The sequence below is a fragment of the Numenius arquata genome, chromosome 1 (genome assembly GCF_964106895.1).
Source record: "Numenius arquata chromosome 1, bNumArq3.hap1.1, whole genome shotgun sequence".
In the NCBI taxonomy this organism is placed as follows: domain Eukaryota; kingdom Metazoa; phylum Chordata; class Aves; order Charadriiformes; family Scolopacidae; genus Numenius; species Numenius arquata.
This window is the reverse complement of record NC_133576.1, coordinates 73,857,874-73,885,652: the sequence shown is the minus strand read 5'-3', so window position 1 is coordinate 73,885,652 and position 27,779 is coordinate 73,857,874. Positions and strand designations below refer to the sequence as shown.

The 27,779-nt window shown below is 36.8% G+C and overlaps 1 protein-coding gene across 1 annotated transcript; it reads right to left on the bottom strand.

The window, feature by feature from the left end:
• Window positions 1–468: 468 nt before the first annotated feature.
• Window positions 469–27,768, bottom strand: GCC2 (GRIP and coiled-coil domain containing 2). Its single transcript, XM_074153846.1, has 23 exons — window positions 27,661–27,768; window positions 25,132–25,194; window positions 24,380–24,464; window positions 23,236–23,303; window positions 22,287–22,391; window positions 19,378–21,864; window positions 18,632–18,701; window positions 17,831–17,931; window positions 17,652–17,750; window positions 16,117–16,236; window positions 14,676–14,840; window positions 14,227–14,331; window positions 13,474–13,636; window positions 12,823–12,923; window positions 12,615–12,692; window positions 11,797–11,934; window positions 9,668–9,789; window positions 7,752–7,928; window positions 6,048–6,265; window positions 4,861–5,055; window positions 3,899–4,038; window positions 2,837–3,038; window positions 469–1,701 (listed from the first exon to the last, which is right to left on the bottom strand). The coding sequence occupies exons 1-23, from the start codon at window positions 27,766–27,768 to the stop codon at window positions 1,631–1,633; spliced, it is 5,181 nt and encodes a 1,726-aa protein (XP_074009947.1). The 3' UTR covers window positions 469–1,630.
• Window positions 27,769–27,779: the final 11 nt, after the last annotated feature.

The following is a 27,779-nucleotide window of genomic DNA, read 5'->3' as shown; positions in this document are numbered from 1 at the left end:
AGGTGCTTAAGGCTGTGGAAAGGAATTAAAGTATTTAAATAACACCTGTTGGCTTTGTTGATTGTGTACTGAAATATATACAAGCAGCAAAAAATTAAACCAAGATCACAGTTACTGAACAGTTTATTCTCAACATGTGCTGCCTTTCCGCCGTTCTTATGTCCAGATTAATTTTAGCCCCAAATAAGACAATATTAAAGGAGTGAGCATCACTTCCTCAGGCCTCAACTAAGGTAGATAGGGAGAGAATACTATTTAGTATTGGCATGTACATCAGGGAATGATTCTCTGTAAAACAGCACAAAGAGCATGAAAATACGAGTTAAAGAGACGGAAAGACTCTGCTTGAAAGTAAGCAGAGTTTAAAAACATGTTTGCATTTTAATAACTTACAAATAAATTAAGATGGTGAAAGGCAGCACAGACTATAAAGGAAAAAAGACTGAGGCTAAAAAAAGGTGCTGTGTTGATAATAGAAGTAGTAATTCTATGTCAAAGTTTTATTTTACTTGAAGAAAATCAAACATTCTGTTGAATAACCTGGAACAGAGATTATTTCATCTGTGCAAAAGATTGGTGCAAATGACATGTGCAAACACAGAGAAGTGAGAGAAGGGTATGACATCTTCAATCATTAGAACATTTAAAAGATGCACCTATTGGCAAAAGCTCTGTCCTTTTCCCTCAGAAGTTACTGTTAGGAGTCTGACCTACGGACTCACATTCTTCCTTTAGTGTCTTCAATACGACTAAGTCAGTATGAGTAGTCTTTTCATCAAAGTACAGGCCTCGCTACAGTAATGAAACATTTCTTCCTGGTTTTGGACACAAGCTTCCAACGTCAGGATAAAAAGCCATAGCTTAAGCCCTTTCTCCCAAAGTTTCTGCTCACTTATGACCTCTGATTCTTGGAGTACTGTCTCAAGATTTCCACAGATGCCACTAATCTCTAATACAGTACCATGCCCTGGATATGCCAAGCATTCTATTTCATATAGTTTTAGGCGCTCTCTACATTTTCTGGACCATTGCCTTCATATTTTTTGCAAAAATAATAATAATAAAAAAATATAACCAAGGCTAAAAATTGAGTCAAGTCAAAGCAGAAAATGCCATTTCTGTTTCTTAATGATCTTACATTTTGTAAGCATCACTAGAGAGAAAATAACTCCATTTTAATTTCTTCAATGTGCAGGGAATAACACTAACCATACAGATTAGCGAGCTGACAAAAATATGTGAAAGAAACTGTAAACACTTCAACAGTCTAAAGTCTAGTTAGTCCAGTTACTATATTAGATCAAGTTTTTAAATCAGTAACAAAAGAACCATCACAGGTTTGTCAAATTCTGTTTCCAAGCAATTTGCAATTAATTTGTCACTTATATTTCTGATCATCAGCTTTAACATTTACAAGATGAACAGTTCACTGCTGCCAAAGCATAATATAGGACAGTCTCTCAGAGCTACTGAGGGCTTCTTTCTTAGAAGAGCCTAAAAAGCTGAAAGTAACACACAAAAATAAAAACCTGTCATTCAGTGCTACAACAGCAATAGATTGTTCTTCTACATTAAGATTTGTCTTTTTACAGCTGTGGAATGTGTTTAAAGAGTCAGCATTTCCACTGTCTCATCGAAGTCCCGACCAGCTGTGGAGGTACGAAGCCCACCCAGAGGGCCGGGAGGTACTCTCTTCCTCACCTGAAGGAGAAAGAAAAACATAGTTTAAACTAAGTTTGTTACATTAGACATTGCATCATTTGGTTACATGACCTGTTGCCACACCCCATCTCTGTCCTTTTACAAATGCTGTCCTCGTAAACTTGTTGAGGAGGTAACACTCAATATTCACCCTTGGGCCGCCATCGATGTATTCGTGGATTTTATCACCAAGCCCACTTTGCTTTCGGTACTTTAAGGATTTTTAAAGAGGCCATTTATCACCTTTCTCCAGAGAAATCCAAATTGGTGTTCACTAGAATGCCACAACAACATCAAAATGCTATGGACTTAATTTACATCTCAACTTTCCAAATGCAAAGCCTAGCGTGGAAAATAGTACTTTGCCACTCTTTGCATTCATGTGATTTTGTTCACAACTTTTAAGAGCTTATATATACACACAGTACTTACTCTTTATATTAATTTTAAAATAAAGTATAGGTCAGTTGCTCATGAAGTACAAGCAGCTGCAGGTTGTTATTGATGAGTGACAATACCTTGAAAAGTGTTTCTAAGGGGACAAACACTCAAAGAGTATTTGAAGCAGAGACAGAACACTATTATTCAATCAGCTCTTGAGTTAATTTCTTGCAAAGACTTAACTCTTTTTCTTTCCTTCTCTAGTTCCTTTATTTCTGAAACAAAAAGCATGTTTTCTTGAAGAGATTTTAAAAGTTAATGTACTGCAACTAATATTAAAGTCTGCAGTACTGCCTTGAGAAGACCACTTTATCTTTTCAGAACATCTGCCAAGAAAGTAATTAACTTAAAGTAACCTCTATTTTAAGGTTGTTTTGACAGAAATCTTTAACTCTACTCAAAACATAAACACATTATGTTTTTACAACTTACTATCATCTTCCTAAATGCGTATGTTTAAGGTAAAATATAATTTCTTCTGAATTTTATTTACATTTTTGAGTATTTGTTTTGTTTTCTGAAAACTGAATAGTAACCTCCCAACAGAGCAAAACGGCTTTAGTGCTAGCTCACCGGCATTATGCTGCTAAGCTTTGTTTCTCCTCAAAGGTCTACGTAAAAGAAAGCACAGAACTTCAGTTGCCTTTATTTCCACTTTTCCTTTTTTTGCAACAGAGTTTTGACCACCACCTACCTTGGGCAATTGCAACTAGCTTCCCCTTCTCTTCAGGGCTGAGCTGCAACATGGTGTCTATTACTGGGAGCAGCCTTTGTTTTTCGCTTCCTGATTTTAGAAATATGAACTGCAATAGAACATTCTTCAAGTATTCTAGATTAGCCACAGACTTTTCTCTCTCTTGATTTCTTTCCAACCTTCGTATTTCATTCTTAAGAAGCTGCAGGTGAGGGGAAAAAATATGCAATATTGTTTGCTTCATATAATGAGCAATTGAACAAAGGTCTTTTGAAGAGCTAAAATCGAATTATGCAGCTTGCTTCAATAAGAACAATGTGTGCATAGCAACACATCCTGGACTAAAATCCAGTGAAACTTGAACATTGATAAAGCTGTCCAGAAATAGTGTTTATTAATGCTATTATTATATATATAATATATAGCATATAACATATATACTATTATTATAATGATCTGTGCAGTAGTCAAAAGGAGTAAGAATTGAACAGTTAAATAAGCAGCGCGGATCCAAGTTTTAACTATATTATCATTCATTAAGAAACATTTACTAAAAGAAACCTTAGCATGTTTAGAGAATATGTTAACTTCAAAAATGTTTTAAGAAAACTCGGGAAGTTACAACCAAATTAAACCAAACTCTTTTAGTACATGTATCTCTAAACAAGTATCTTCTTTTAACTTAAGAGCAGTAAAAGGGGTTACAGAAAGAGAAACCAGACAATACTTCCCTTGGGATTTACTGCTTTTATTTAAGTGAAAACAGTAAAGGCACTTTACTAAACATTAAACTTCCAGACTCTTGAGGTTTTCTTTTGTAGCAGCTTTTACTCTCCCCTCAGACTCCAACTAGAAACCATAAGGAATAAACCAAAACCACTGTAGTCAACTCTGGAAGTGCTAATTAGTCCTGTGGAGTAAAAAACCTTCCAGAATAAAGTTTTGCACCACCAAATTTTTATACACTGGGATTTTCTGAAATATATTGGTGTTAAAGAGTTGGTCTAAGAAACAGACCATAGAAATTAGAGCTGTCCCCATATATCCTGGATGTCTGCTAACCTTTATTTGTTCCATGAGGATTGCATTGGTTGCTTCTGATTCCCGAAGTAATTCATTCAAGTGATCAGCACTCTTTGCTGTTGTGTTTAGTTTCTGAATCAGTTCATCCTTAGTGAGTTCTGTTTGCCACTGGGATGGTTCTGCAATTAATTGGAAAAGAAAACAGAGAAGGAAAAGCACTTAGATCTACTGTACACTAACCTAACATTAGGACTTGATTAAAGTAGTTTCTTAGAAACAAAATCCCTGCAAAGTCAGACTGCAAAAATTAACAAGCATCATTGCTGCTGCTGCATGCTTGTTGTGTGATCTATTTTTGTATATGTAAGTATATTAGAAGGGGATTGGTAAATCAGTTATAAGTACGTCAAGATACATGGTTTTAATTTACCCCTTGTTTCCTACCCATAGATGGAGATTTTCAACAGTTCTCCACAAAGGGTTCAGTAGACTTTTCAAACATGATTAGATGCTACCATTTATTTTTCTACTTTTTGGGGGGACTCTTAGAACATTGTTCTTCATGCTAGCTTTTGTTTCCCTAAGAAAAAACCTGTGAATCAATATCCATTCTAATAATCCACATTAAGATGAACATACATTTTATCACTTTATTAATGAGAGTTAAATCAGCACTTAATTGTTTCTAGTAGAGACTAGTCCAGAATACAAAGAGCTCCGTAACTATTCATTGACTTGCTCATCCTGTCTTTTCCCTACAGAAAGTCACAAATACAACATCTTTAAATCACTAAAACCTGTAGCAATGTTTCATTGTTAGTCCTTAACTCAAGGACAAAACTCCTACAGAAATTCAGGATAGTGTAAACTCAGTGACTCTTAAGTAGACTTGTGTCTTGTGCTTAAAAGAATGCAAACACAATGTTCTCAGATATTTTGAGGGCACAAACTTCTACAACTTATATAGGCAAGTGCTTCAAAAAGCCACGTGTTCCACCTACCAAGTTTTGCTTCCGGGGAGTTCAGAAGTTGTTCCAAGGATGGTATGTAGGTGCTGGCTGAAGAGACAGATTCTGTGTCCGTTGTTTCCATACCTTCTCCCTCTTCCCTCGCTATAGCATGCACATCGAGAACAGGAAGGTCAGTGTTTCGTCGTTCTCTTAAGTTCTTCGTTGCTGGATTTGAAACAGCTGGACCTGAAAGATACTTACTGATGTTTGTCATCAGAATGAAATTGGTAGAGCTATTTCACAGGTGTGACCGTTTCAGAATGGAATGCAGTACATAAAATAGTCTTCAAAAAGCAGGGGAGGAAAGGTGGAGGAAAGAGAGCCAGATACACACACATAACATTTATAATAGAAAATACAGCCTTTCACTTCCAAATGACCATTCCAATCACAGCCTGTTTCTAAATCCAAGCTTGATTGGCAATTTTTATTTCAGTGACTATGAAACCTTCGTTCAACTCTCCCCAAAGATGTCTCGTAGCTATGAGAAGAGTGTCAAATGTTTTTCATGCAAAACAGAATTAGCTTTTCTTTCAACCAGGCCCGCAGGAGGTGTAAATCGTTCTGTTCTAATACTGCATGCACTATCCTGCTGCTTCAGTAACATATGGGAAGAGTAACTTCTTAAACCATTACTGCTGTTTGGCAAACATCCAATTACACCCTAATTAGTAACTTTACAGATATAAAAATAGCACTTGAGCTTGAACCCAGGAAAATCTTAAATTAGAAAAAGGATCACATAGCAAGTATACCAATAAAATTCTTAAAATAGCTTTCCGTACACTTTTCTTTACTCCTCATACTGGAGGCAGAGGCCCAGTATGATCCAAAATCTGAGACAAACTAATAGGAAGAGCACTGAATATTTACAAATTAATTTCCCTCCATCTGTCCACCAATGCAGGTACTGCAGAAGAGATAAACAGTGATGCAGATTCTAGAATGTAACAGAACAGTTCCAGTTGGGACATAAAATGATCATCTAGTTCCCAACTGCCTGACGAAAAGTGTTCCTTACTTGGTATCAGTGGATTGATATGGCATGCTGCAAATTCTCCAGAAAAAGTTTCTGTTGTATTACAGAACCACACACCGTAAGCATGTTTTAGATTCAGACTCAGGTACACAAATTTGTATCCAACCCAAGAAAACCTGGTGTTACAACTGAAAATCACCTTTAGTGCTTGGTTCATTCCTGAGTTGGAAGAGCTGAGCTTCTACTCTGGACAGTTGCTGCTGAAGTGTCTCTACTGTCTTCCTGTGCTCTTCTTGCAGGTTCCTGACCTGATCTCTGAAATTGTTCCGGAGAGCTTCATTCTGGGCTGTCAGCTGACTTAAAGCCTGGGCATGCTCTGTTTTCATGACCATGTTCTCAGATTGTATTGTGCAAAGCCTGAAAACAGAGGATACACAAAATGTAAGAAACAAACAGCAAACAGTCATTTTTACATTTCAATATTTTTGAAGTACTTTTCAATTTTCATGTACATGACTATCTTAGAATGACCGTGCAACTTTTTTCCATTTAAATTCCTCTTTTTAGAGGGAAAATCTAAGACTGAGAAAGTTAGACTTATTCCCTATCATATGAATGCACTGAGCTATTATAAACTCTTGATTTCTACTTCAGAACACAAAATCCAGACATCTTTGGGAAAAAATAAAAGCATTAGAGCCACTGGGGTCTAAACATTCTTAAATTCCAGAGTTGCAACATGTCGTACAGGGCCTTATACATCACTTGCCTTATACTCTAGTTCCTTCAACATTTATTTACCAAACACTTATGCAGCACTTCCAAAAACATAAGTTTTCAAGAAGGTAAGTTTAATTTAATTTTTTTAAGCTTCAACTTCCAGTGCAAAAGAGGGCAGAAGACTGCAGTTGTTAGTAAGAAAAATGTCAGTAACGCATCAATTGTACTTGGCTTGGAGGTACTCCAGAAGCAAGACAAAACTGTCACAAGCAACAAGTGCATGTATGGAAAGACTAAGCATAGGACTTGCCCTTATAAGCATACAAAAAAATACAGCCAGAGTAGCAAGGAGCTAGTCTCTCTGGGTACAAAGGGAACCTATACTGTGATATGGGTTGTTTCCAGAAAAATGCACAACGACAATTTAGTTAATTACAATGAATCATCACGTGGCTATCAGGAACAGATAAAACAGAACAAAAATAGAGACAAGAAGTCAACAGTTCCTAATACTAAGCTGTAATTTCTAATGAATATTTCACATGAACTTCATTGTACCCTAAATAGGCTCTTTCCTTGTCTTCTCTTTTTGAAGAGCTCAAGTATTAGGTACTTATGTGATTTTTCAAGAAGTGATATAGATTAAACAGATTGAATTTGAAAATACTGAAAATATATCGAAATTTGTTTGAAAATATTCAAAATATATTTTGAAAGAAATAGCAGATTAAGGTTGTGGCAAGCATAGACTTAAAAAGCAGTACTTTCTGCAAAAAAGGTGGGTGCAGGACTCGATATTTTGTCAGTGAAATTGTTTGCTCTGCATTTCACTACCTTATTTTCTAATAGGAAACATCCCTAAAAATTTAGTTGAGCAGTTCAACACATACTTAGTGCTGAGTACTGGATTTAAAAACAGTCAACTTGCTTAAAAAAATGTTAATTTTTAGATCTGATACTTAACAGGCTTGCAGAAGTCTCGAATTCCCTGATCAGCTACTACTTCATTTTCATTGTTGAAACTTCTGAAGGCTGATGAAAAATAGTGAACAATCCTTCTGAAAATTCCTTTACCTTTCTCAAGAGTTGTGCCCTTTCTTTGGAAGTATAGTTACAGGCCACTACGCGCCCAGCCCTTAAAGGTCACCCAAAATAAATATCTATATTCATCAGCAGACCATACTTTTCACGGAGTTCTGCTTCTTTTGCAACAGTCTCTTGCAGCATCTTATTGTGCCTTTCCAGCAGGGTGTCGTGTTCAGACTGCAATGCCTGGAGTTCAGACGCATTCATCTGTGAATTATGCTGAGCATCTTGCAGCTTAACTTTAAGTTGATCTATCACCATTTCCAACTGCTCTCTACAGGGGAACAAAGAAATAAACAACATACATTTTAGAAGAATTATAATTTCAGAACCTATAATATACCTACAACATTTTGGATAGGCGATCTAAACTGCTTATTTATTAATTAAATCAATATATCACCATGACCAAAAAGAAAATAAATCTTAAAATGTGACTTTAACAGAAAAAATTAGGAAAGTTCTGACAGTGTTTCAATATAGGTACAAATACGTTTATCACATCTCATCTGAACTGCTGTGAACTTAACTATTGGGGTAGAAAATGCAACGCTACCACTTTCTACTTCAAGCTGGTTTGGAGGAACAAGACAGAAGGAGAATAATATGTGGGAAGCAGATGGGAGAAACAACTCCTTAAAAGTGGTGGAAGTTTTTTTTTTTTTTTTGCTTATTAAATGCACATCAGTTCAATGACAGTGAATAGAGGTGACAAATGGTTGGAGGAGATTTTGAGTGAAGGACTAGAAAGCAACATCAGTCCATAAAAACAGATGAACTGAAAGTCAGAAATAAATCAAAATCAGATATACCAGGAGGAAAAAGTCTCACATTCTCCTTTTATGCTTTCTGTATTTATATATGCAGACAACTCCATTATCTCATGAACTGTATATTTCATTAACCCTTAGAGTTGATAGTTACCAAAAAATTATTTACAAGTGTTGTCATCTGTTAGTTGCTTGATTACTTGTCCACTTTGTTTCTAAAGTGGCCCTCTTTCACAGAAACCTAACAATACCAGAACTTCTTAAAATTCTGCGAAAGGGAGAGACAAAGAAGTGCAGCTCTTGCAGTTTGCTTGCTTCAAAGAAAAGGGGTAGATGTATCTAAAAAACCGCACACAAACCATGAAACAAGAGTCCTCTAACAAAGTACAAGTCTCCCTCTGGTGGACTTTCAGCAGCAATTGCATGTACTCTGTGTCAGATCTGTGTCAGAAATGACATCTCACAGATAAATGTCTGGTCTGTCACCAAGGACAGCTATCAATAATTTATGAAAATAACTCAGAGAAACTGATCTCCTTTTGAAGTGCATTCAGACATTTTCTGAAGTGAATCTGAATTTACCTGGCTTACACCTATACTTAAATGATTTTCAGGGAACTTTTGGCAGTATAACACTTTTCTTTTTCTTCAAGTCTTTCCTCATATAACAGCTAGATAAGACAACAATATTTAAATTAAACCATTCCTTCCTGAAAAAGTTCAAAGTGAGCTCAGCTGAACAGTACCAATCTGCTCTTTTCTTCTTAGTTGGAAATGGTACTTCGCTGCAATACTTTATGTCAGAGAAAATGACGTATCAAGTTTACACAGAACATGCTGGGTAATTTCTGCTCATGAGAATCACAAGAATCTTCCTAACACTTTACTTCTCCCTCTGACTGTAACAACAGATAATCAACACAAATGTTAAAAAAGACAAATCAAGGAATTGGAAACTAACATAGTACCACCATGGTAGAAATTTATCTTTCTTCTGTTCAAATAGGCAGAGCCACAGCTAGATTACAGATCAGATAAAATTTATAGAAATAAATAGTTGTATTTGTTTTATTTAAAAGCCAAAGTAACTGGGGAAGCAAACTGCCTCCTTTCTGATATTTTCCTTACTGGAGCAAAGAGTTAAATAGTGGAGCTCCCTTGTTTGTCAGCAATTAGCACAGGCAAGCTCAAATACTCGGGTATCAGTATTTTTCTTGTATGCATATAAAAATGTTAGTTTTACCTTTCTTGTTTGGCTCCCTCAGATTCAGTCTGAGAAGAAGATTTATTCTTTTGCTGTTTTAGAACATTATGGACACGAACTTTGTAGCTCTCAAATTCAGAAGTAACAGATGCTTGTTCAGCCTGTAACAAAAAAAAAACATTAATGAAGCTACGCTATTAACTATTCCTCCCTTATTTCTCTAAAATGAAATGCATCTTATATTGAAAAAAAAAAATCTATGAACCACCTGTTGCATTTTCTTCTTTTAAATGGGTAATTAAAATAGTGACTACCATAATAGATCATGTTTCTTTAGAGTTTAATTGAATATCATAAAACATGAAACTTATAAAGAGACATTGATCTTCAACACACCAGTATTCAAGAAAAGAAAGAATACTTGCAAATTCGCAAATTGCATTCAGAGATTCACAAGCAAAGGGTTCTATCAAACAGCTGTAAATGAAAGAAAAGGCGAAGGATAAAAAAGGGCAATTCTGTTTTCCTTTTATACTACCCATGTGACAAAAATCTGGTATGCCTTAAAGTTATGCGTAATTTTGAGGATCTAAGTCAGGCTTGTAATAATAGCAACACATAGCACAAGATATAATACTCCAGTTGACTGTAAGAATGTTTGGTCTCCCTTCTCTTTTAAATTTGGCTGATGCATGAGTTCCTGTGAAATACAGAAAATTACCTCACAATATAGTAGCTTCATCCTTGCCTGTACACTATACAGCAAAGATTATTCCCATTCTTCAAGTACTCATGTTGTATTCCTCTAAGAAAACACAGATGAAGATTTCATTCTTGGATCTTAGGAGAAGCTCATAGATTCATTAGTCATCCTTGAGACGACTAAAATGCTCCTGTCTCCCAGAGAGGATTTTGGAATGTTTCTCTTCAGCTGAACTGGTGACTAAAATTCCACAATGATTAGCCACTGCTCCAGGTTTTCTGGAGTCTGTAAGATCTGTGGGCATTTTCTTTAAATTAATCCTTCTCTTTTCTTCCTGTCAAACTATGTAAATGAGACTAGTCGTAAGTCTTCAGGTACACAGCCTTAACTGTCAGCACGACTTTTGCCTTCTAACCCAGTATCTGCTTTAGTGTCCACCTTTCCTTCAGGCAGAATTTTCCTTTGTTAATAACCTTGTATTAATGTCTATTTTCTAGAAGTAGAGCACCTACAGAGGAAGGCTAATCTTCCAACAGCTTCAAGCCATGCCATCACGGAAGAGCTACACCCGTACTGGTTTCACAACATCAAGGAGCAAGCCACCATGGATAGGTACTGTAACCCCCCAGTTATGAAGACTGCATTTGTAAAACCATGACCCGTATCTACCAGTACAACTCAGGCAAGCCTCCTCTAGCAGCAACCACAAACTTTGTCCATTTCAGTTCACTTATTTAAAATGTAGGGGTTTTTTTTTTGAGAGGCTGTGTACAACTGTTAGTTATTTGCAGGAAGCACACCTATCATATAAAAGCTGCCATAGTGTGGTGCAGTAATTTCCATAAAGATAGTCTGAATATAACAGTCATACTATATTCTGAATCTGTCTGTCTCCAATGCAAACATTAGATTCCAGGAACATCTAACACACTGTAATATGGACAAAAAAAACCAAATAAAAACCTCGGCAATAGTGCCAGTTTCACATGTAGCTCAGCTGCCAATTAAGAAGCTGCTCATATAGGAGCATATTAAAAGGTGCTTGCAAATATATTTTTCACAGTCGGGTTTTTTTAGTGGTATCTATGTGTTATCTGTTTTTGTAGGAGCAAGTTATATTCCTTTTCTCTTTGTTCTTCCCTCCTTTTCTTTAAAGACTTCTTTTTTCCCCCTTCAGTGTATACTTGCTGATCATCTCAAATGAACTCTGACTCCCCACTACCACCACAAGGTTTTCCCTACTGGAAATATAAGAGCGCAGTCCGGATGTTCCACCACAAGTGATACAAGACAACGAGGACAGAGTCTGGCTTGTCATCTACACCACTCAAATACATTAAGCACTGGGATAATTTCCAGTTCTTGACGGACAAAAAGATAAGAGTGAAAGACCCACAAACAGAACCAGACAGAGTGCAGTAAATCTCCTCTCAAAAGTCTGACATTACTTCTTCCACTAGAGTACCTGGGCTGCTCTGCACTCTTCTTGCAAGGTTGCAATTTTTTGCTGGTAAGCACTCAACGTACGCTGGTGTTGCTCCAAAGAAGTTCGCAGGTGTTCCTGAACTTTATGCTTTTCTGATGTTAGTACAGCCACTTGAATCTGAAAAAGTCAGTTGAAAACTTCACTGTGACAAAATTTTTACTTCCCTCTCCAAGGGGATGTGCCACAGAGCACATAGGATTCTACTATAGTAATTTCTGCACAGAACTGGTGAAAATAAAATTAAAATCCAATAAAAAATAGACATCAGTTACAACATAATTAAAAAAACGTGTTTTTTAAAAGACAGAATTGAAGAGAAAATTACAGTGGTAAGGCAGCAGCATTTAAGAAAGCCAACCCCTCTCCCTTCCCCCTCCCTGCTGCCTTTCAATCCATTCAATTTCTATTCTGTCCAACCAACAACATTCATACAGACGAACAACACTTGAGATTTCTGATGATGCTGATGCTTTTGTTTCTAAACTGAGCAACTACCATTTTTATAGAAATTGCTATAAAACATATCCCAGTTACAAGCTTCAAATTACGCAGTCCTCTTCCGGTGGAAAGGGAAAGGAAAGAGCAGCAAGAAAGGGTAAAGCTGTTTAATCAACACTATAAGGGAAATATTCAGGTAAGGAGCAAACAGACAAAACTCATTTAAGAAAAAGAACAAGTACCTAAATAAAAATAACACCTTTTCATTCTTAAGCCTATATTCCATCTACCCAGTACAAATCACATCCTTATTACTTAAATAAGAAACCTTATATTAAAAAAGAAGTGAGGTTTCTTACCTTATAGGCTTCCACTTGTTGTTGACTGGCTTCCAGTTCCCCTTTTAATGATGCCTGCAACATCAGATGGTCATTTTCCTGCATGATAAAATTATCTGGTTATTAAAGAACCCCAAATCTCAGCAACTTAAAAGTTCAGCTATCATCTGATCCGTTTAAGTCAGGTTAAAAATGGAATATACAGTCAGTCATCGACATCTGGACTTACAGCTTGTTTTGAATCAGCCAGTTCTTTTTTCGTTTTCACCAGGAGTTGTTTTATCTTGGCATTTCTTTCCTCATCCTGTTGCATAGTTGACTGAAGTGACTCTAATGCAGAAGACAGCAGTTATACACGAAGGAAACTTCCCTTCTATATTTCTTTAAAAGTATTGGAAAATATTTAAGCAAATTCTGATAGACTTCTTCAGAGCTGCAAACAAGTAGTTTGCAGTCAGTTTAGTATCCGACCCCTAGGTATCACAAAGATCTTCTAATAAATGAAACTGTTTTAAGACTTACACTTAAGGATAAGAAGAAATGAATTTTTTAACCCATGCTAACTAAGAAGTTTTATGAGTGCGGTAGGACAGACTGGAACCCCCTGTCAGTCAGTGACTTTCAGAACTTATGATTAACTTAATCAGGTAAGAAACACAGTTTATCAGGCAGGTAATTTGTTTTTTATATGTTGAACACAAGATCAAATCGCTGATAACCTAGTAAAGTTTCCTTAATGGAAAAGTAATTTTGACTATGTAACTAATTAGTATTCCTTGCAAATCTTAGTCTCACTCATTGACTTGAGTTTTTTGTGAATTGTATTTTTTATCCTTACTAACTATACCATAGAGACTCCTGCTCTTTATAGTTTACTCACTTATTTCTTCCTGTAGGGTCTCTTGCTTCTGTTTCTGAATCCCCGTCTCTTGTTCGAGATCTTCTATTCTGCTGTCTTTATCAGTAATCTTCTGATTAAGTTCTTTTACTAGCCTTTCATAATCAGCTATTTCCATATCCATCAGTGTACTCTTTTGAGCATCCTGTAAGTTACACACAATCAAGTTTCAGCTTACAATCTGCCCTAGCTACTAACAATCTTTTTTAAAAAAATTATATTAAAAATCTATATTGCCCAGCTAACAAAAACTTTATTACTATCCATATCCACAAGCAACACACATTCATCAGGTTTCCATATCCTCAGTAAATTATCTGTTTTCAAACAAGAGCCATAGACTTTGAAAAACCTGTTGCTAGTTTTAAAAGTTTTACCAGTATGTATTTTGCAGATATTAGTTTCTGTCATCTTCAGTCCTTACAATAAGGGCAGCTTCTGAATCGTGCACCATACAAGTGCTCCAGACATCTGAATTCTACTCCTATTTCTACTCATGACAGATCACATAACCCAAGCTAAAACAAACAAACAAAAAATAAAAAAATAAAAAAAACACAAAACCAAAAGTACACATCAGCTCTCCAAACATAAAACCAGGGGTAAAAACCCTCATGTTTTCCCTTTTGCAGACCTTGAGCTTTAAAAAAGGAACAGAAAGGGAGGCATTCAACACAGCAAATAAGCCAAAATTTTTGGTAGTCTGTTAAGCACTAACATGAATGGTAACTCTACCTTTCTGGCCAGGTCCAGTTCTTGCATAGTTTTCTGCAGATGTTTCTTTTCTTTCTGAAGTTGCATCTGAAGCTCCTCCATTTCTCGGAGAGCACCACTATGTTCCTGAAATTTAAATACCTCTCAATTTTGCAGTCCAATTTCAAACTAGATGTCAGCATCTATTTACACTTAGACACACACATTTTGGTTGTACAAAGATAACATTCTTTCTTTTTAGGAAATCACTGGGAAACAAAGAAAACCCTAGAAGATTATGAAGTGTTTTTCACATTCTGTAACAACCCCCAGTTTACTCTAAGTGACAGTCTCACAAAGTTCCTTCAATAAGACAGAGTCAGTAACAAGAAGGGACTGTTTTTTATAGAACAAGTTCCATACAATTTACAAAGGTCTAGCAGAAGTCACATCCAGTGAAAATAACGCTTCAGCCCATTTGCCATCTCTACCTTTGTTTTCTGTTCTTTTAGAAGCTTTTCAGCTTCTAGTTCTTTGTCAGCCTTTGCCTTGGCTCTTTGTATCTCCAGTATCTGAGCTTCCAGCAGCTTCGCATTATGTTGCAGTGTTTCAACACGAGCCAAGAGGTCTTCATTAGCAGATTGTAACTGATCATGCTGAAATGATCATAGTGGAAAGAAAAAAGCAAGCTGAATTTGCATGTGACTGACAGATAAGATATTGTCTATATTTAAAAAAACAAACACTGATTTCTATCCAACTCCCTTACAAACAGCACTCCTACAGATAAACCTTGTCCACCTAATTGCTTTTAACCAGATTAAGAAATAGGCCAAATTAAAGTCACTAGCACAATTTGGTTACAATTGAAATTACAAGAAACCGAAAAAACCCATCCCAACATTTATGCCTTTCTCCCACAATAATAGGCAAGGTTCACGTACTTATTGCCTCACTTCACATACAGCTGCTGTATTTATAAATAAATGCTATTCCTAGAAAAGATTTAACTGCAGCACCACCAAGCCTTCAATGACACAGTATCAGTACATAGTAAGAACTCCTCCTGTACCTGGGCTATTTTTGCAATGATTTTAACAGATTCAATTTTGGCACCTTCAATGTTTTATCTCAGTCTCTATTATGCAGATTAAGAATAAAGTATAAATGAAAGAATTACCTAAGTGAAAGAAGTGCCAATTACCTAAACAGTGCTTTTTTTATTTACAAAATATTTTGTAACGAAATTAAAAAAATTCAATGTCTGCATAATCAGCAGAATATATGCTACTGTCTGTCATTTCTTCCTCTGCTTTTCACTAACAGCTTCCATTTATAAGGAAATGATGACCTAGGTGGATCTTCAGTGTAATCATGTATGGAGCCTGGGAGTTCAAATCCTAAATCTCAAACCCATTTCAGTTAGCTTTGCAAAAAAGTGTCTCACAGCTGTTTTAATTACCATCTTCGACCAAATGCCACTACAGTACTCCACAATGCATCCTGAAGTCTCATCTTTGTGAAAGACGCAAAAACCATAATTAATTTAGTATGACTAAGCGCTGTTCATTAAATAACATATTATGTACTTCTTGAGAAGTGTAGGTGTGAAATCAGAGAAAATAGGGCAATTTTGAGACTTTGTTTTTATATCTGGTACATGCAGCAGAGTTTAACGTCTGACCTAAGCCAGAGTAGATCGTTTGCTCTTTTCTGTGAATTGACTTGGGGTAAATTAAACCCTTTCTATTGAAAAAAACAGACATTCTAGACATATTTACCTTTGTCACAGCCCAGGTAAGTCACTATCCAAAACACACTTCAGTTATGAAACTATATATAGTAACAATCACATGAATAAAACTTACACTTGATAAGTAAAATAATTTTTACTGTAATTATCAATAGATCAAACACACATACTGAACTGACCTGCTGGGATGACATCTGTAGCTGTCTTGTAAGGTCATCTATCTGACGTTCAAGATTACTTGCTCTGCTTTTTTCAGAATCCAGCTGTTCTCCTTGCTTATCGTATTCCATCAAAAGATTCTTAACACATACAAACACAAAATTATAATTTTTTACAATACACATTGCACAAGCATTTTCTATACTTCAGATGTTTACTTACCTTCCTAATACTTCAGCATATGAATTGTCTCACTGCAACATCGGAAATATCAGAATAAAATTAAAGCTATCCTTCCCTTACAGGCTCTGGGAGAAACCCTTTTCAGTTCATGCAATTCTGGAATAATTCAGGTTGGAAGAGACTTCAGTAGGTCTACATTCAACCTCCTGCTTAAAGCAGGGTCAACAGTTGATCAGACCAGGTTGCTCAGAGCATTGTCCAGTCCTGGCTTTTCAAGGTCCTGCCTCCAAGGATGGAGATGACACTACACCTCCAGGCAACCTCTTCCAAAGCTCAACCATCCTCATAGGGTAAAAATGTTTATTCATGTATCCAGTTGGAATCTCACATTTCAGTTTAGGACTACTGTCTATCATCTTGCACCACCATTAATAACCTGACTATTGCCTTGACAACGTCTTTGTAGGTACTGGAAGGCAGCTATTAGGTCCCTTTGAAGCCTTCTCCAGGCTGAGTAATTTCTCAGTCTTGCATATTGTGTATTCCAGTCCCTGGACCATCCTAGTCACCCTCCACTGTAATCACTTCAGGTTACCAATCTCTTTCTTGTATTTGGGGGGGAGGAGGAGGGACAAGAATGACTGCAATACTCCCAAGGATGTCATAGAATTATAGAATCATTTAGGTTAGAAAAGACCCTTAAGACCATCAAGTCCAAGTGTAAACCTAACACTGCCAAGTCCACCAATAAACTATGTGCCTAAGTGCCACATCTCCACGTCACCTTCTGGGATGATGACTCAACCACTTCCCTGGGCAGCCTCTTCCAATGCTAGACAACCCCTTCAGTGAAGACATTTTTCCAAATATCCAATCTAAACCTCCCCTGGTGCAATTTGAGGCCTTTTCTTCTCGTTCTATCACCTGTTACTTGGGAGAAGAGACTGACCCCCACTTCGCTACAACCTCCTTTCAGGCAGTTGTAGAGAGTGACAAGGTCTCCCCTCAGCTTCCTTTTCTCCAAGCTAAACAACCCCAGTTCCCTCAGTTGTTCCTCACAGGACTTGTTCACCTCAGCAACACAAAGTTTGTCTCGGCAACACAGTGTTTGATATGCATGATGCTAGATCTAGAAGATTTAAAAATACCATCCACTAGAAATGAATTGCCTTATTTTCTTCTGACAGCAGCTGCACAGTTCTGCTACTAGAACCTTACACTTCTTGATTTGGGTGCTAAACAGGACTAACACAATTTTGTTTGCCGAACATACTTGTGCAAGCAAATAGCAACATGTATCCAGGCTAGGCTTCAAAAGCAAAGCACTTTCTGACAGATAACTTGTTTTTTGTAAATATGGTATTATTCTTACCTTATAGCTTTCAGCTCCTTGAATGACATCTTTCATTGAAGCAGACAATTGATCTTTTTCTGATCGAACCAACTCCAGTTCCTCCTTCAGTGCCTGCATCTTATTAAAAGGAAGTGTGTGTCATTAAAACAGTACCCCACATGCAGAATATTCTTCATATTAAGAAGCAGTCAGGGTACCTCTTTTCGGCTGGCATCTAATTCTTTCTTTGCTTTCACAGCGACAACCTTTATTTTATTTAGCTTCTCTCCTCTTTCTTCAGATTCTTTCTCCAGTCTTTCTAAAATAAATAAGTAAGAAAGTTAAAAAAACACTCCTCTCTTCTCCCCCAAGAAATGAAATTAAATTCAATTAGAACACAAATACCACCATGACTTAAAACAAAAACAAAATATAAAGCAGGGAGAAATGTACAACTGTTTCATTCAGTTTAGCATTTAAATTTAATTTGAAGCTAAAACATCCAGCTGCACAGACAACTTAGGGACAATCTTTCCCTGTTTCAGAGGCTTCCATCACAGTTAACACTAAGAGACACATTCCTGGCTACTTCTACATACAGTTGTAACAATTCAGAACCATTTTCCTTTCTAACGTGTTGAGATAATTACAACAAGGCAACAGTTGTTTTGGCAAAGTATTGCTTTCCTCTCCTCCTGGCAGCCTTAGGGATTCTTATTCACACAACTACTTCCCATTTTTTAAAAAAAAAAAAAAAAAAGATGAAATCCACTACATTTGAAGCCAAATGTACACAGGAAGAAAAAACCTTAAGAAATATCAAATGATAACTCACTTATGATCTCTAACAATATTTTTAAATCCCTAATGGAAGGAATATTGTAGGAAGTTGCATTGATATCTACTTCCCTGCATTCCTCGGCTTGTAGGAAATACAGGACAATTATGCAGAGAAAGAAAAACTAACAATCCGAAACCCTCAAACTGTTTACATAAAAAAAGAACAGTGAGAAAGATACCAATTTTTTCTTGAAGCTCTGCTACTGAAGGCTGTTGATCAGTTTTCTCAGTCACTGTCTCCATTAAATTCTGTATTATAAACAAAGATATAAGAAGCATTACAAAAATTTCTTTGTGATACCTGTTTTTCCCCTAACAAGCCACCAGAAGTTTCAGCTACAGCTGCAATGTGTCTACATTTTTACTACCAAGAAAGTCTTTATGTGCAATTTCATATCAGCTTGGTAACTGAAAAGCATACTTATGTTTAAAGGAAAACATTCCAACCTTTTAACAGCTGCTTTCCATCCTGTCCAAGGACAAAAAAAATGGGAGATCATTAATTCTGCAGCTGTCAGTTTTACATAACCATCAATTCCCAGGACCTGAAGTTAGGAGTAGCTAATGCAGATCAAGCAGGAGTTTGGTTTGAGATGGAGCCACAGAAAGTTAGAGGTGAAATATTAGGAGGTCAGTTAGTCCATCTAGTTAAATGATCACTTTGAGGGGTATTGATAGGAAGCGAGGTTCAAGTACAGCAACTTTTGTCAAAATAGGATTATGATTGGTTTTGTTTCATTGTTTTTTCCTGGGGGAAAGGAGAGGGGTTTGAGGTGCTAGGAAACTCAGAAACATGTGCTTTCTAGAAAGGAAACTCACTTTCAGGCCAAGGAAAAAAAAGAAGAGAGAATTGAAAGTATTTTTTGAACCTTAATTCTGAAGACTTTAGAGGTTTAGTCTGTATACTTCAATAACAAAATATAACCTTTAGAGAACTCAGTTCGTCTTTCACATTTCTAAGTTCAGTTTCCTTTTGTTCCAGAATGAAATTTAAGTCGTCTTGTTTTTCTGATCCTTTTTGCTGTTCTTGCATTTGACTTTCATAAAAAGCAAGTTTTTGAGTGATCTCTTCAATATTAGTTAAAGCATCTTGATTTTCAATCCTTGATTTTTCACTGGCATTCTTCAGCTCCTGGATATCACGTTGAAGTGCTTCTTTTTCAGACAATGCTCCTTCCAATTCTTCTCTCAAAAGAGCCTTTTCTTTTTCAAAATCCTCAATCAGGGATCTATGTTCTGTATATTGAGCCGCAGTTTCTTCCTCTAGTCTCTCAACTTCCCGTTGCAAATGACGAACTTTCTCCTCGTTCTGTAAAGCAAGACATTGCTCTTCTTTCATTTTCGCCAAACATTCATTTGCAATTTGTAACAAGTTAAGAGAATCATATTCCTCATTAGAATCTGAAATTTTGGACCCCACTTGCTCAAGAAAGTGGTACAGCTGAGCTCTTACAAGGGATCTGTGCCCTTGTTCGCTTTCAAGTAATGTTGATATGTGGTCTTTTTCTGCAGTCATCATTTGTAGTTTCTTTTCTAGGTTTTCAGACTGCTCTTTCAACACCAACCAACCCTCTTTTTCAGCTGTAATCTTTTCCAGCTCTTCACTTAATTTGCCTTTTTCCTGAATGATTTTCTTATTTTCCTCATGAAGAGCACATGCTTCAGATGAAAGGTTCTCTTTTTCACGCATCAGAGATTCAATCTGGTTTTCCAGTTGTTCTAGCGTTTGAGCATTTTCACTCTTCCTAGTTAAAGCTTCGTTCAGTCTCTCTGTTAATTCCTCCATTTTTTTCTTCAGGTCACTATTGTACTGGTTAGCAACATCTAGTTCTTGCTGAAGTTCCTGAACTTTTCCGTGTTCTTGCTTGCACTTTTCTTGAAGGGTTTCTCTTTCTTCACCCAAACATTTTACTTCATTTAAAATATCCTTGTTTTGATCAGTAAGAGCAATGATCTTCTCTTCCAGTTCTTTCACAGCAGTCTCTTTTTGGTCAATGGAACTTGTTATTGTATTATTCTCTTCCTGAAGAGTAACAATTTTACATTTAAGTTCTTCTATCTCTAGCTGATTAGATGACAATTTTTTTGTTTCTTCCTGGAGGCGATTCACAGTTTCAAGAAGAAGATCCTTTTCATTAAAAGCAGCTCGGAGTTTCTGCTGCAGTTCACTGACATCAGATGCTTGCTGTTGTCTCATTGATTCAAACTCCTGGCTGATCTTTCCAGCAGATTCCCCTAGCTCAGTTTGTAGAGTTTCCATTGTTTCTCTCAGGCTATCGTAACTGGACACTGCTTCATCTTTCTCCTGAGTTACCTTTTCAAGTTGTTCTCTAAGTTCCTGCATTTCAAAAACTAATGCCATTTTTTCTTTTTCAGAACCAGATAATAAAGTTTCGTTTAGTTCAGAAATTTCTCTCTTATGTTGTTCTATCAGAGTTTGAATCTCTAACTTATGCCCTTTTACAGCGGTTTCACAGTGCTGTCTTGCTGCTTGAAGCTCCAACTTTAGTTTTTCGATTACACAACAGTAATCTTCTTTAGTAAGCTGCAATTCATTTATCTTAAAGTCCAAGTCTTCACGCTCATGGAAGTACTCATCCTTTATGTGATGGATTTCCTCTTCCAGTTTTAGTTTAACATTACTCATGTAAGTTAACTCATCTTTTAGTATACTATGTTGGGACTGGAGCTCTGCTAAACTGTACTCCAGGTGCCTAATCTTTTCTTCCATTTTCACTTCTACACAGGGTTCTTGTGTATGTACAACATCTATCTTGTTTTCTACATTTTCAGTTAATACTTCTCTCGGCTGCTTCAAGTCACGTTCACGCTGCTCAGTATGAGCACACATTTCATCCTTCGCATTTTTATCTTTTATTAACCTCTCCTCTGCCAAATCATGCTGTAACTGACTTATCAGATTTTGCTTTTCTTCATTTTCTTTAGATGATATTTCAATACGATGCATCAACTCTGACACCTCTTCCTGATGAGCAGTTTTTAATTTTTTAAGCTCTTCATTCAGATTTTTGATTTCATCATGGTAACACTGAGAGTTGCTTTTAATAGTTTCTTGCAGATTTGTCACTTCTTTGTTTTTGTCTTCATTCACAGTTTCCAACTGCTTGCTCAGACCCAAAATTTGCTCCTCATAAGTAGATTTAATCCTTTGGACATCATCTTGTAATCTTTTAACTTCTTTTTGACTATTGCTATGACATTGAATCTGTTCCATCAGCCCCATTTGTTTCTTCACTTGTTCCTCTAATTCCATTTTCAGCTTTGTTAATTCCTCATTGTGTTTGCATTGTGCATTTGCTAATTCACTCTTCAGAGATTTTATTTCTTTCACAGAGTCAACACTTGATTGCTCCAGTTGCTTCTGCAATTCTTCTGTCTTAGCCACTGCAGCCTAAACAAACAAGAAAGTTATTAAATACTATTAATTAAAAGACAGATTTTCCAAATACCCTGTTTACAATAATGAATTAGAAGATTTAGGGGTCCTTAGTTTTAAAAATTGCTATAGTTTTTAAGTATCTGCACTGACTCTGCATTAGACTTTTTGAACAGCTGTGGATCTAGCTGGTGCATATAAGAATTTTATATTTATTGTCAATCCTATAAGAACTGTAAATTAGAGGGTCCAGAGAAAATACGCTTTAACATATAAAGCCTTTAGATTTATTTTTTTTTTTTTAAGGTAAAACAGAACACAGGTAAGTGAAGAAAAAGATTCAAATGAAAGTGAAAAACACAACAAGCATAACTAGAAAATAAAGATAAACATAATTCTGAAAAATTTTAGTAATGTTCTATTGCTTATTTCAGTACCTCTGCTTCTTGCTTTCTTTGAGTATTTTCTTTTTTCAGAGCTACACATTGCTGCTGACTTTCAGCTTTTTCCAGAAGTACAACATCCAGTCTTTCTGTGAGAGCCTAATTTAAAGGGAGAAATATCACTGAAACAAGGATTTCTTAACAATGGAAGCCTAAACAATTTTTGCAGACCATAGGACCTCACATGTTAGTCATGACTTTTTTTTTCCAATGAAATAGATCGGTCTGATTTTGAAAGTCACTTTCAGCCCAAATATGACAGATATGGAATATGTAGACTAAAACAATGATGTTGAGTAATAGGTTCTGTTCAAAATTTTATTTCTGATCAGCTAATTTTTGTCATCAGGAGGTGGGGGCGGGGGCAGGGAGCTCCACTTCTGTAGAAAAGAAATCTCCATCCAAATTATTAAAAACAATTTTCCAGTTGATAAATTCCCCCCCTAAACTCCTAAAAATACCAATTTTTACTTTCATACGTTGTCTATGATCTTTACTTTGAGAAAGACAGACGTTCTTGCCACTTAAAAAAATTCCAGTTACTTTCCTAAAAGTATTTCTTGTGACATGCAGCTTTAATTATGTGTTTCTGATCTCATCAAATGACTGTCTCAGAAGTTTTCTAAATGGCTGAAGTGTTTCCACAGTGGTCATTCTAAAAACAAACAAAAGCCTGTCTAACCAGATACACAAGGAAAAAGTCTTGCTGAGGAAATTGCGCTACTCTGTACTTTTCCTCACAGAACTGAGAGTGTTTTCTGCGAAGTGGAGTAAGGATGCGGAGGGAGGAGAAAAAAAAAGATGTTAGGAAGTGTCCTGAATTCCTGAAAATTGATTACATTCAATTTGAATAACAGTTTTAAAGCTATTTGCCAACTTATGTCTGTAGATGTACTTCAGCTACCATTATGTAATACATTAGAAACCCATTACGTATTCCTACCTGAATAATATCATCAGCTCCTCCAGCAGCTGCTTTAGATCTGAGTTCTTCAATCTCTTTCTCTAGTTCTTAAAGTATAGAAATTTCACAGCATGAATTGATGCTCCACAACAGTAGCAAACCACTAGTAAATCCAGTGCATAACAACACTTCTATTCAGATCAGAGATACCTTTTACTTCATCAATTTTTGTTTGTTACTGAGCGATAAAAAGGCCTAATGGGAGGGAACATTCAGTACTACTTCTCCAGTCCTGACATTCAGTGTGGTTTCCTGAGGAAACAAAGCTTCCTTGTTTGGGAAGAGGGACAACAGACAGAAATTCTTTTGATGATTGTCTTACCTTCTATTTCATGATCAATTTAAGCCAAAGAAAAGATACTCAGTTCCTACTAGTTCTCTAAAAATAGGCAGCAGGTAGAAGAACGAGATTGTATGAATAACCCCAGTGAGGAAAAGCCTAGTATAGCCCATTCCTATCCTTATTGTTTCCCTGGGCAGCTACCAACAGTCACTGTAACTGTAACGCCCAACAAGGGGAAGTGACACCAGTCCAAGTACTGGGCCACTGGAGGAAAAGGGACAGCAGAGAGGAGAGGGGCAGCACATGAGAGCACAGATTTATACAGGATACTCCTAGGTGGTTACAGAAAAGTTTGTTTGGTATATTTTACAATTTCTTGTTAAAGAAGTAAGTAATCAAATATCAAGTAGCTACCTATCTTAAGGAAGCAATTGTACTCTACAACAGTACTAATTATGAAAAAAAAAAAAAATCATCTATCAGAGACATTCCCCCTCCCATGTGCTTCCTGAACAGCAACAAGTATCTCCCTGCAACCAACACGGGGAACAGACAATGACAATTCCCACTTCAACTCTTGCACAAGCTACATTGTTCCACCATGCCATACTGCCAGATCAAAATTAACTTAATACCTGACTAAAGCAATGCTTCTTTTCTTCCCTTACTTTCTCTAAGGACTTCGTTCCTTATCCCCCCACAAAAAATAGTGAAATAGCCTAGATTTTTTTTTCTGCAATTTGCCTAGAATGTAAACCTATCTAGCAAAAATATGCAGTGATATTAGGAAATGTCAGTACCCAGCATTAAGGCAGAAATTGTTCTCTTTCAGTAAGGTACCTGTACATCTTGACTTTACTTTCTGCATCAGCATCACTTGTTTTTTTGCAAACTTGATGAGATCTTCTTTGGGCAATGTGTCCAGCTGTAAAAAAGCACACATTAGAGAAAACAACTTCTTCTAACCCAGAGGTAAACAGAAAATAGGGCATTTTAGTATCCGACTTCCAAGTATTTAAATTTTAGGGCAAGAAACTGTCTTACCACACATTCGCAAGAACAGTAACAGCCCAAGTTACTGCTGTTCTGTTACCCAATTCTGTTATTTCAAGTGCAATAACAGAAACTACTCCTAATTATGTATTTTTCCAAAATCATTCAAGAGCACACAATTGGGCAGTATCAGTTAGACAGGAAATGTCAGTTGGGAAAGGTTACAATTCAGTAATATAATTTGAACAATGTTTTGAAAATAGCATGCTGACCTAACACTGACATTGTTTAAATTTGCTTCCAACATACACAAAGAAGTCCGTGTACGTTATGAAACGGACTACTGCCAAAACTGGATGCTACTAATATTTTATCAGATACTATAACAGGAAGTAAACATATCAATAAGAGATTTTTCTCCCCATGTTTTCCAAAACGCTTTAGCCTCGTGTTTATAAATCAATTTGTCAAGAAGTCTAGAAGACAGGAAACTGTTTAAAAATACCTTTATGTCTTCCTATTAGTCACAGCTCCCATGCTAAACTGTAACCCTTTCAACTGCTGCTATCAAATAAATTAGATTTGTGAGGCCTGATTACCTTTGATTTGCCTGATCCTGGTGTGACAGAAGATGCCACCATCTCTTGCCCAGCATCTTGAACCTACAACAAAATAAAGCATAATCTGCAGTAACTGAACTTTTTAATGTAAGACTACCGATGGAACTAATTGAAAGTCTGCAAACATTGAGGATAACTGCATATAGTGAAAGCTCAAGAAAAAAATTAAAAATATATTTGTAGGAGTAGTCAGAAGAATAACAGAAAAAAAATTGATAGAGAACTATTGTAACTAGTGCAATACAACAGCAGAATAGAAAACTCCAAAAAACCCACCCTGATTTCCAAACCATTATGATCTTATGGTTTCATTACTGAATTGACATCTAGACTGATACACTACTGAAACATCGTTTTATTTACAAGGCGTGACTCACTATCTTGTTCTTAAAAGACTCATTAAAACAAGACATGACCAAAAAAAAAACCAAAACATCTTGTTGAGGAGTAGAAGTTAAATCAAACTTTGGGAACTTCTGAACTACATATACCCCTCATCTTTCTTAAACACACTGGTTATTGCTAGAATTGTTGGTCTAAAAAATATAATTAAAAAGACTGTAAAGACAGGACTCTTTTGAACAAGATATAACCTTCTCCCCACCTTTTTTTTTTTTGTTTTGTTTTGTTTTTGTTTTTTTTTAAACCTGCAGGCCTGACAAACTTATTTGAATAGGCTCTGCAAATTTTGGGCTCCCTACTCCTAACATACATGCATCATGCCTCCTATTGTAAACTTCCACAGAGCTTATCTGGAAGACTCCATAATACTTTACAGAGGTTTGTGAGAGATACGCTTACTTATACTCACGAACATGAGGAAACATACATAACTAAGATGGGTCAAAGGAAAATGGAACAGACTTCCAATATATTAAGGGTAGCACTTCCAAGCTTTGACCTTTACCCTGTTTTTCCCTTCGTATTATTTTATGTGTATAAAAGTGAAGGGGTATATATATAAATATTTGTACTTTTATATATCTAGGTGTTTGTGTGTATGTATATGTATACGTATGCACACATACCTTCACTTTTATTTTGCTACTCTCTTTATTCTGACAAAAATATCCCTTAAAATAGAAAGTAAGGAAAAAACAAACTGGAACTAACCAGTATTGGAATGGAGAATCACTAACAATTTAGAGAGAACAGCTGATACAGATAATGAGGAAGGTCATCATTAGAAATATGAGTTCAAGTACAGACCAAGGACAAACGCAGTTAGTTATATCTCTCTGTATCACATGGGCTAGTGTTTTTTTTCAGATGGCAAAAGCAAACTTAATAGAAAATAATGTGCCCATTAAATATAAATACAGCATTAAAAAAATAAAACTGTAAAGTTTAAGTTTCAGATTTTCTTCTTATGCAGAACTTTGCCAACATTGACATTGTTAATGTTTCAGCACCGCAATTAGCAAAACACTGTCACTACAAGCAGTATGCTTACACAGTATAATTCAGAACAACAAACTGCATGTACTGTTTAGAAAATGGTAGCATATGTCTCTCCAGACTACAGTAAGGTCAGATGAATCTACAATTACTTTTACTCTCCTTTAAGCTAACACACACAGAGGCAGAACCACATATCATGTAAGACAATACATCCAGTTTTGCTGGTCTGGTAACAGAAACTAGAAGCAGCTCATGTAGAGGGTTTCACCCATTTGAATTAGAAGAACAATAAGGAAAATTAGTTAGTAAAAAACACCCTAACCTTTTCACTGATCAGGCGGACCCAAGTTGTAAGCCAGTGGAGACAGTAAGTAAACTGCTAAGCACAACACTGGAACAGGTTGCCCAGGGAAGTTGTGGATGCCTCTTCCCTGGAAGTGTTGAAGGCCAGGCTGGGTGGGGCTTTGAGCAACCTGGTCTTCCCTACCCACGGCAGAGGTGTTGGAACTAGATGATCTTTAAGGTCCCTCCGACCCCAAACCATTCTATGGTTCTGTGAACACTGAATCGTGCAAGGATTCACAAGTTTCTGTTCTACCATTTTGAAACTGGGGTATGCTTCCATACTTTACCTATATATTTATTTATTTAATTTAAAACCCACTTTATCTACACTAAGGTGTCTTCAGGACACAGTCTAGTATGCTCTGTGTATTTTAGTTTTGCAATAGCTTATACCCTTAGGAAGCCTGACCGATGTAGAAACGCAATATATATTAGACTGATGCAAACCGTGGCAGTAACAACCATTACCAACAGAGATTTTCCAAGTAGCGTGCAGCTTTTAGACATCCCCAACCCTAATCACACTAAGCCGCATCAAAATACGTTTTCAGCTGCGATCACTTCAGCGAACAGAAGCACTGAATCTCTAGCAGAAGGGGCGCAGCTCAGATATAGACAGCAGCCGGCGGCGGGGCCCTGAGGCGACGGCGCCGGTCGCGCCTGACGGGCGGCGCCGGTCGCCTCAGGGCTGACAGGGCTGACGGCGACCACTCGAAACAACCTACGGACCCCCCCTTTTCGACAGCTCCCCTTCCCTGTTACCTCCATGGCGGAGCCGGCCGGCTGCAGGGGCGGGGAGATGGCGGCACCGTCACCGCAGCCGCTGTCAGCTCCGCTACATCCTCCCCGACCTACTTCCGCCTCCGTCATCGCCGCACGCC

What these genes read in the sequence shown, in the direction of transcription:
- GCC2 (XM_074153846.1), bottom strand. Translation starts at nt 27,768, where the DNA reads ATGACGGAGGCGGAAGTAGGTCGGGGAGGATGTAGCGGAGCTGACAGC. An exon ending in CGGCCGGCTCCGCCATGGAG is followed by an intron (nt 25,195 to 27,660) that starts GTAACAGGGAAG and finishes ATTTTGTTGTAG; the next exon opens with GTTCAAGATGCTGGGCAAGA. An exon ending in AAGGAGCTGAAAGCTATAAG is followed by an intron (nt 16,237 to 17,651) that starts GTAAGAATAATA and finishes GTATGTGTTAAG; the next exon opens with AATCTTTTGATGGAATACGA.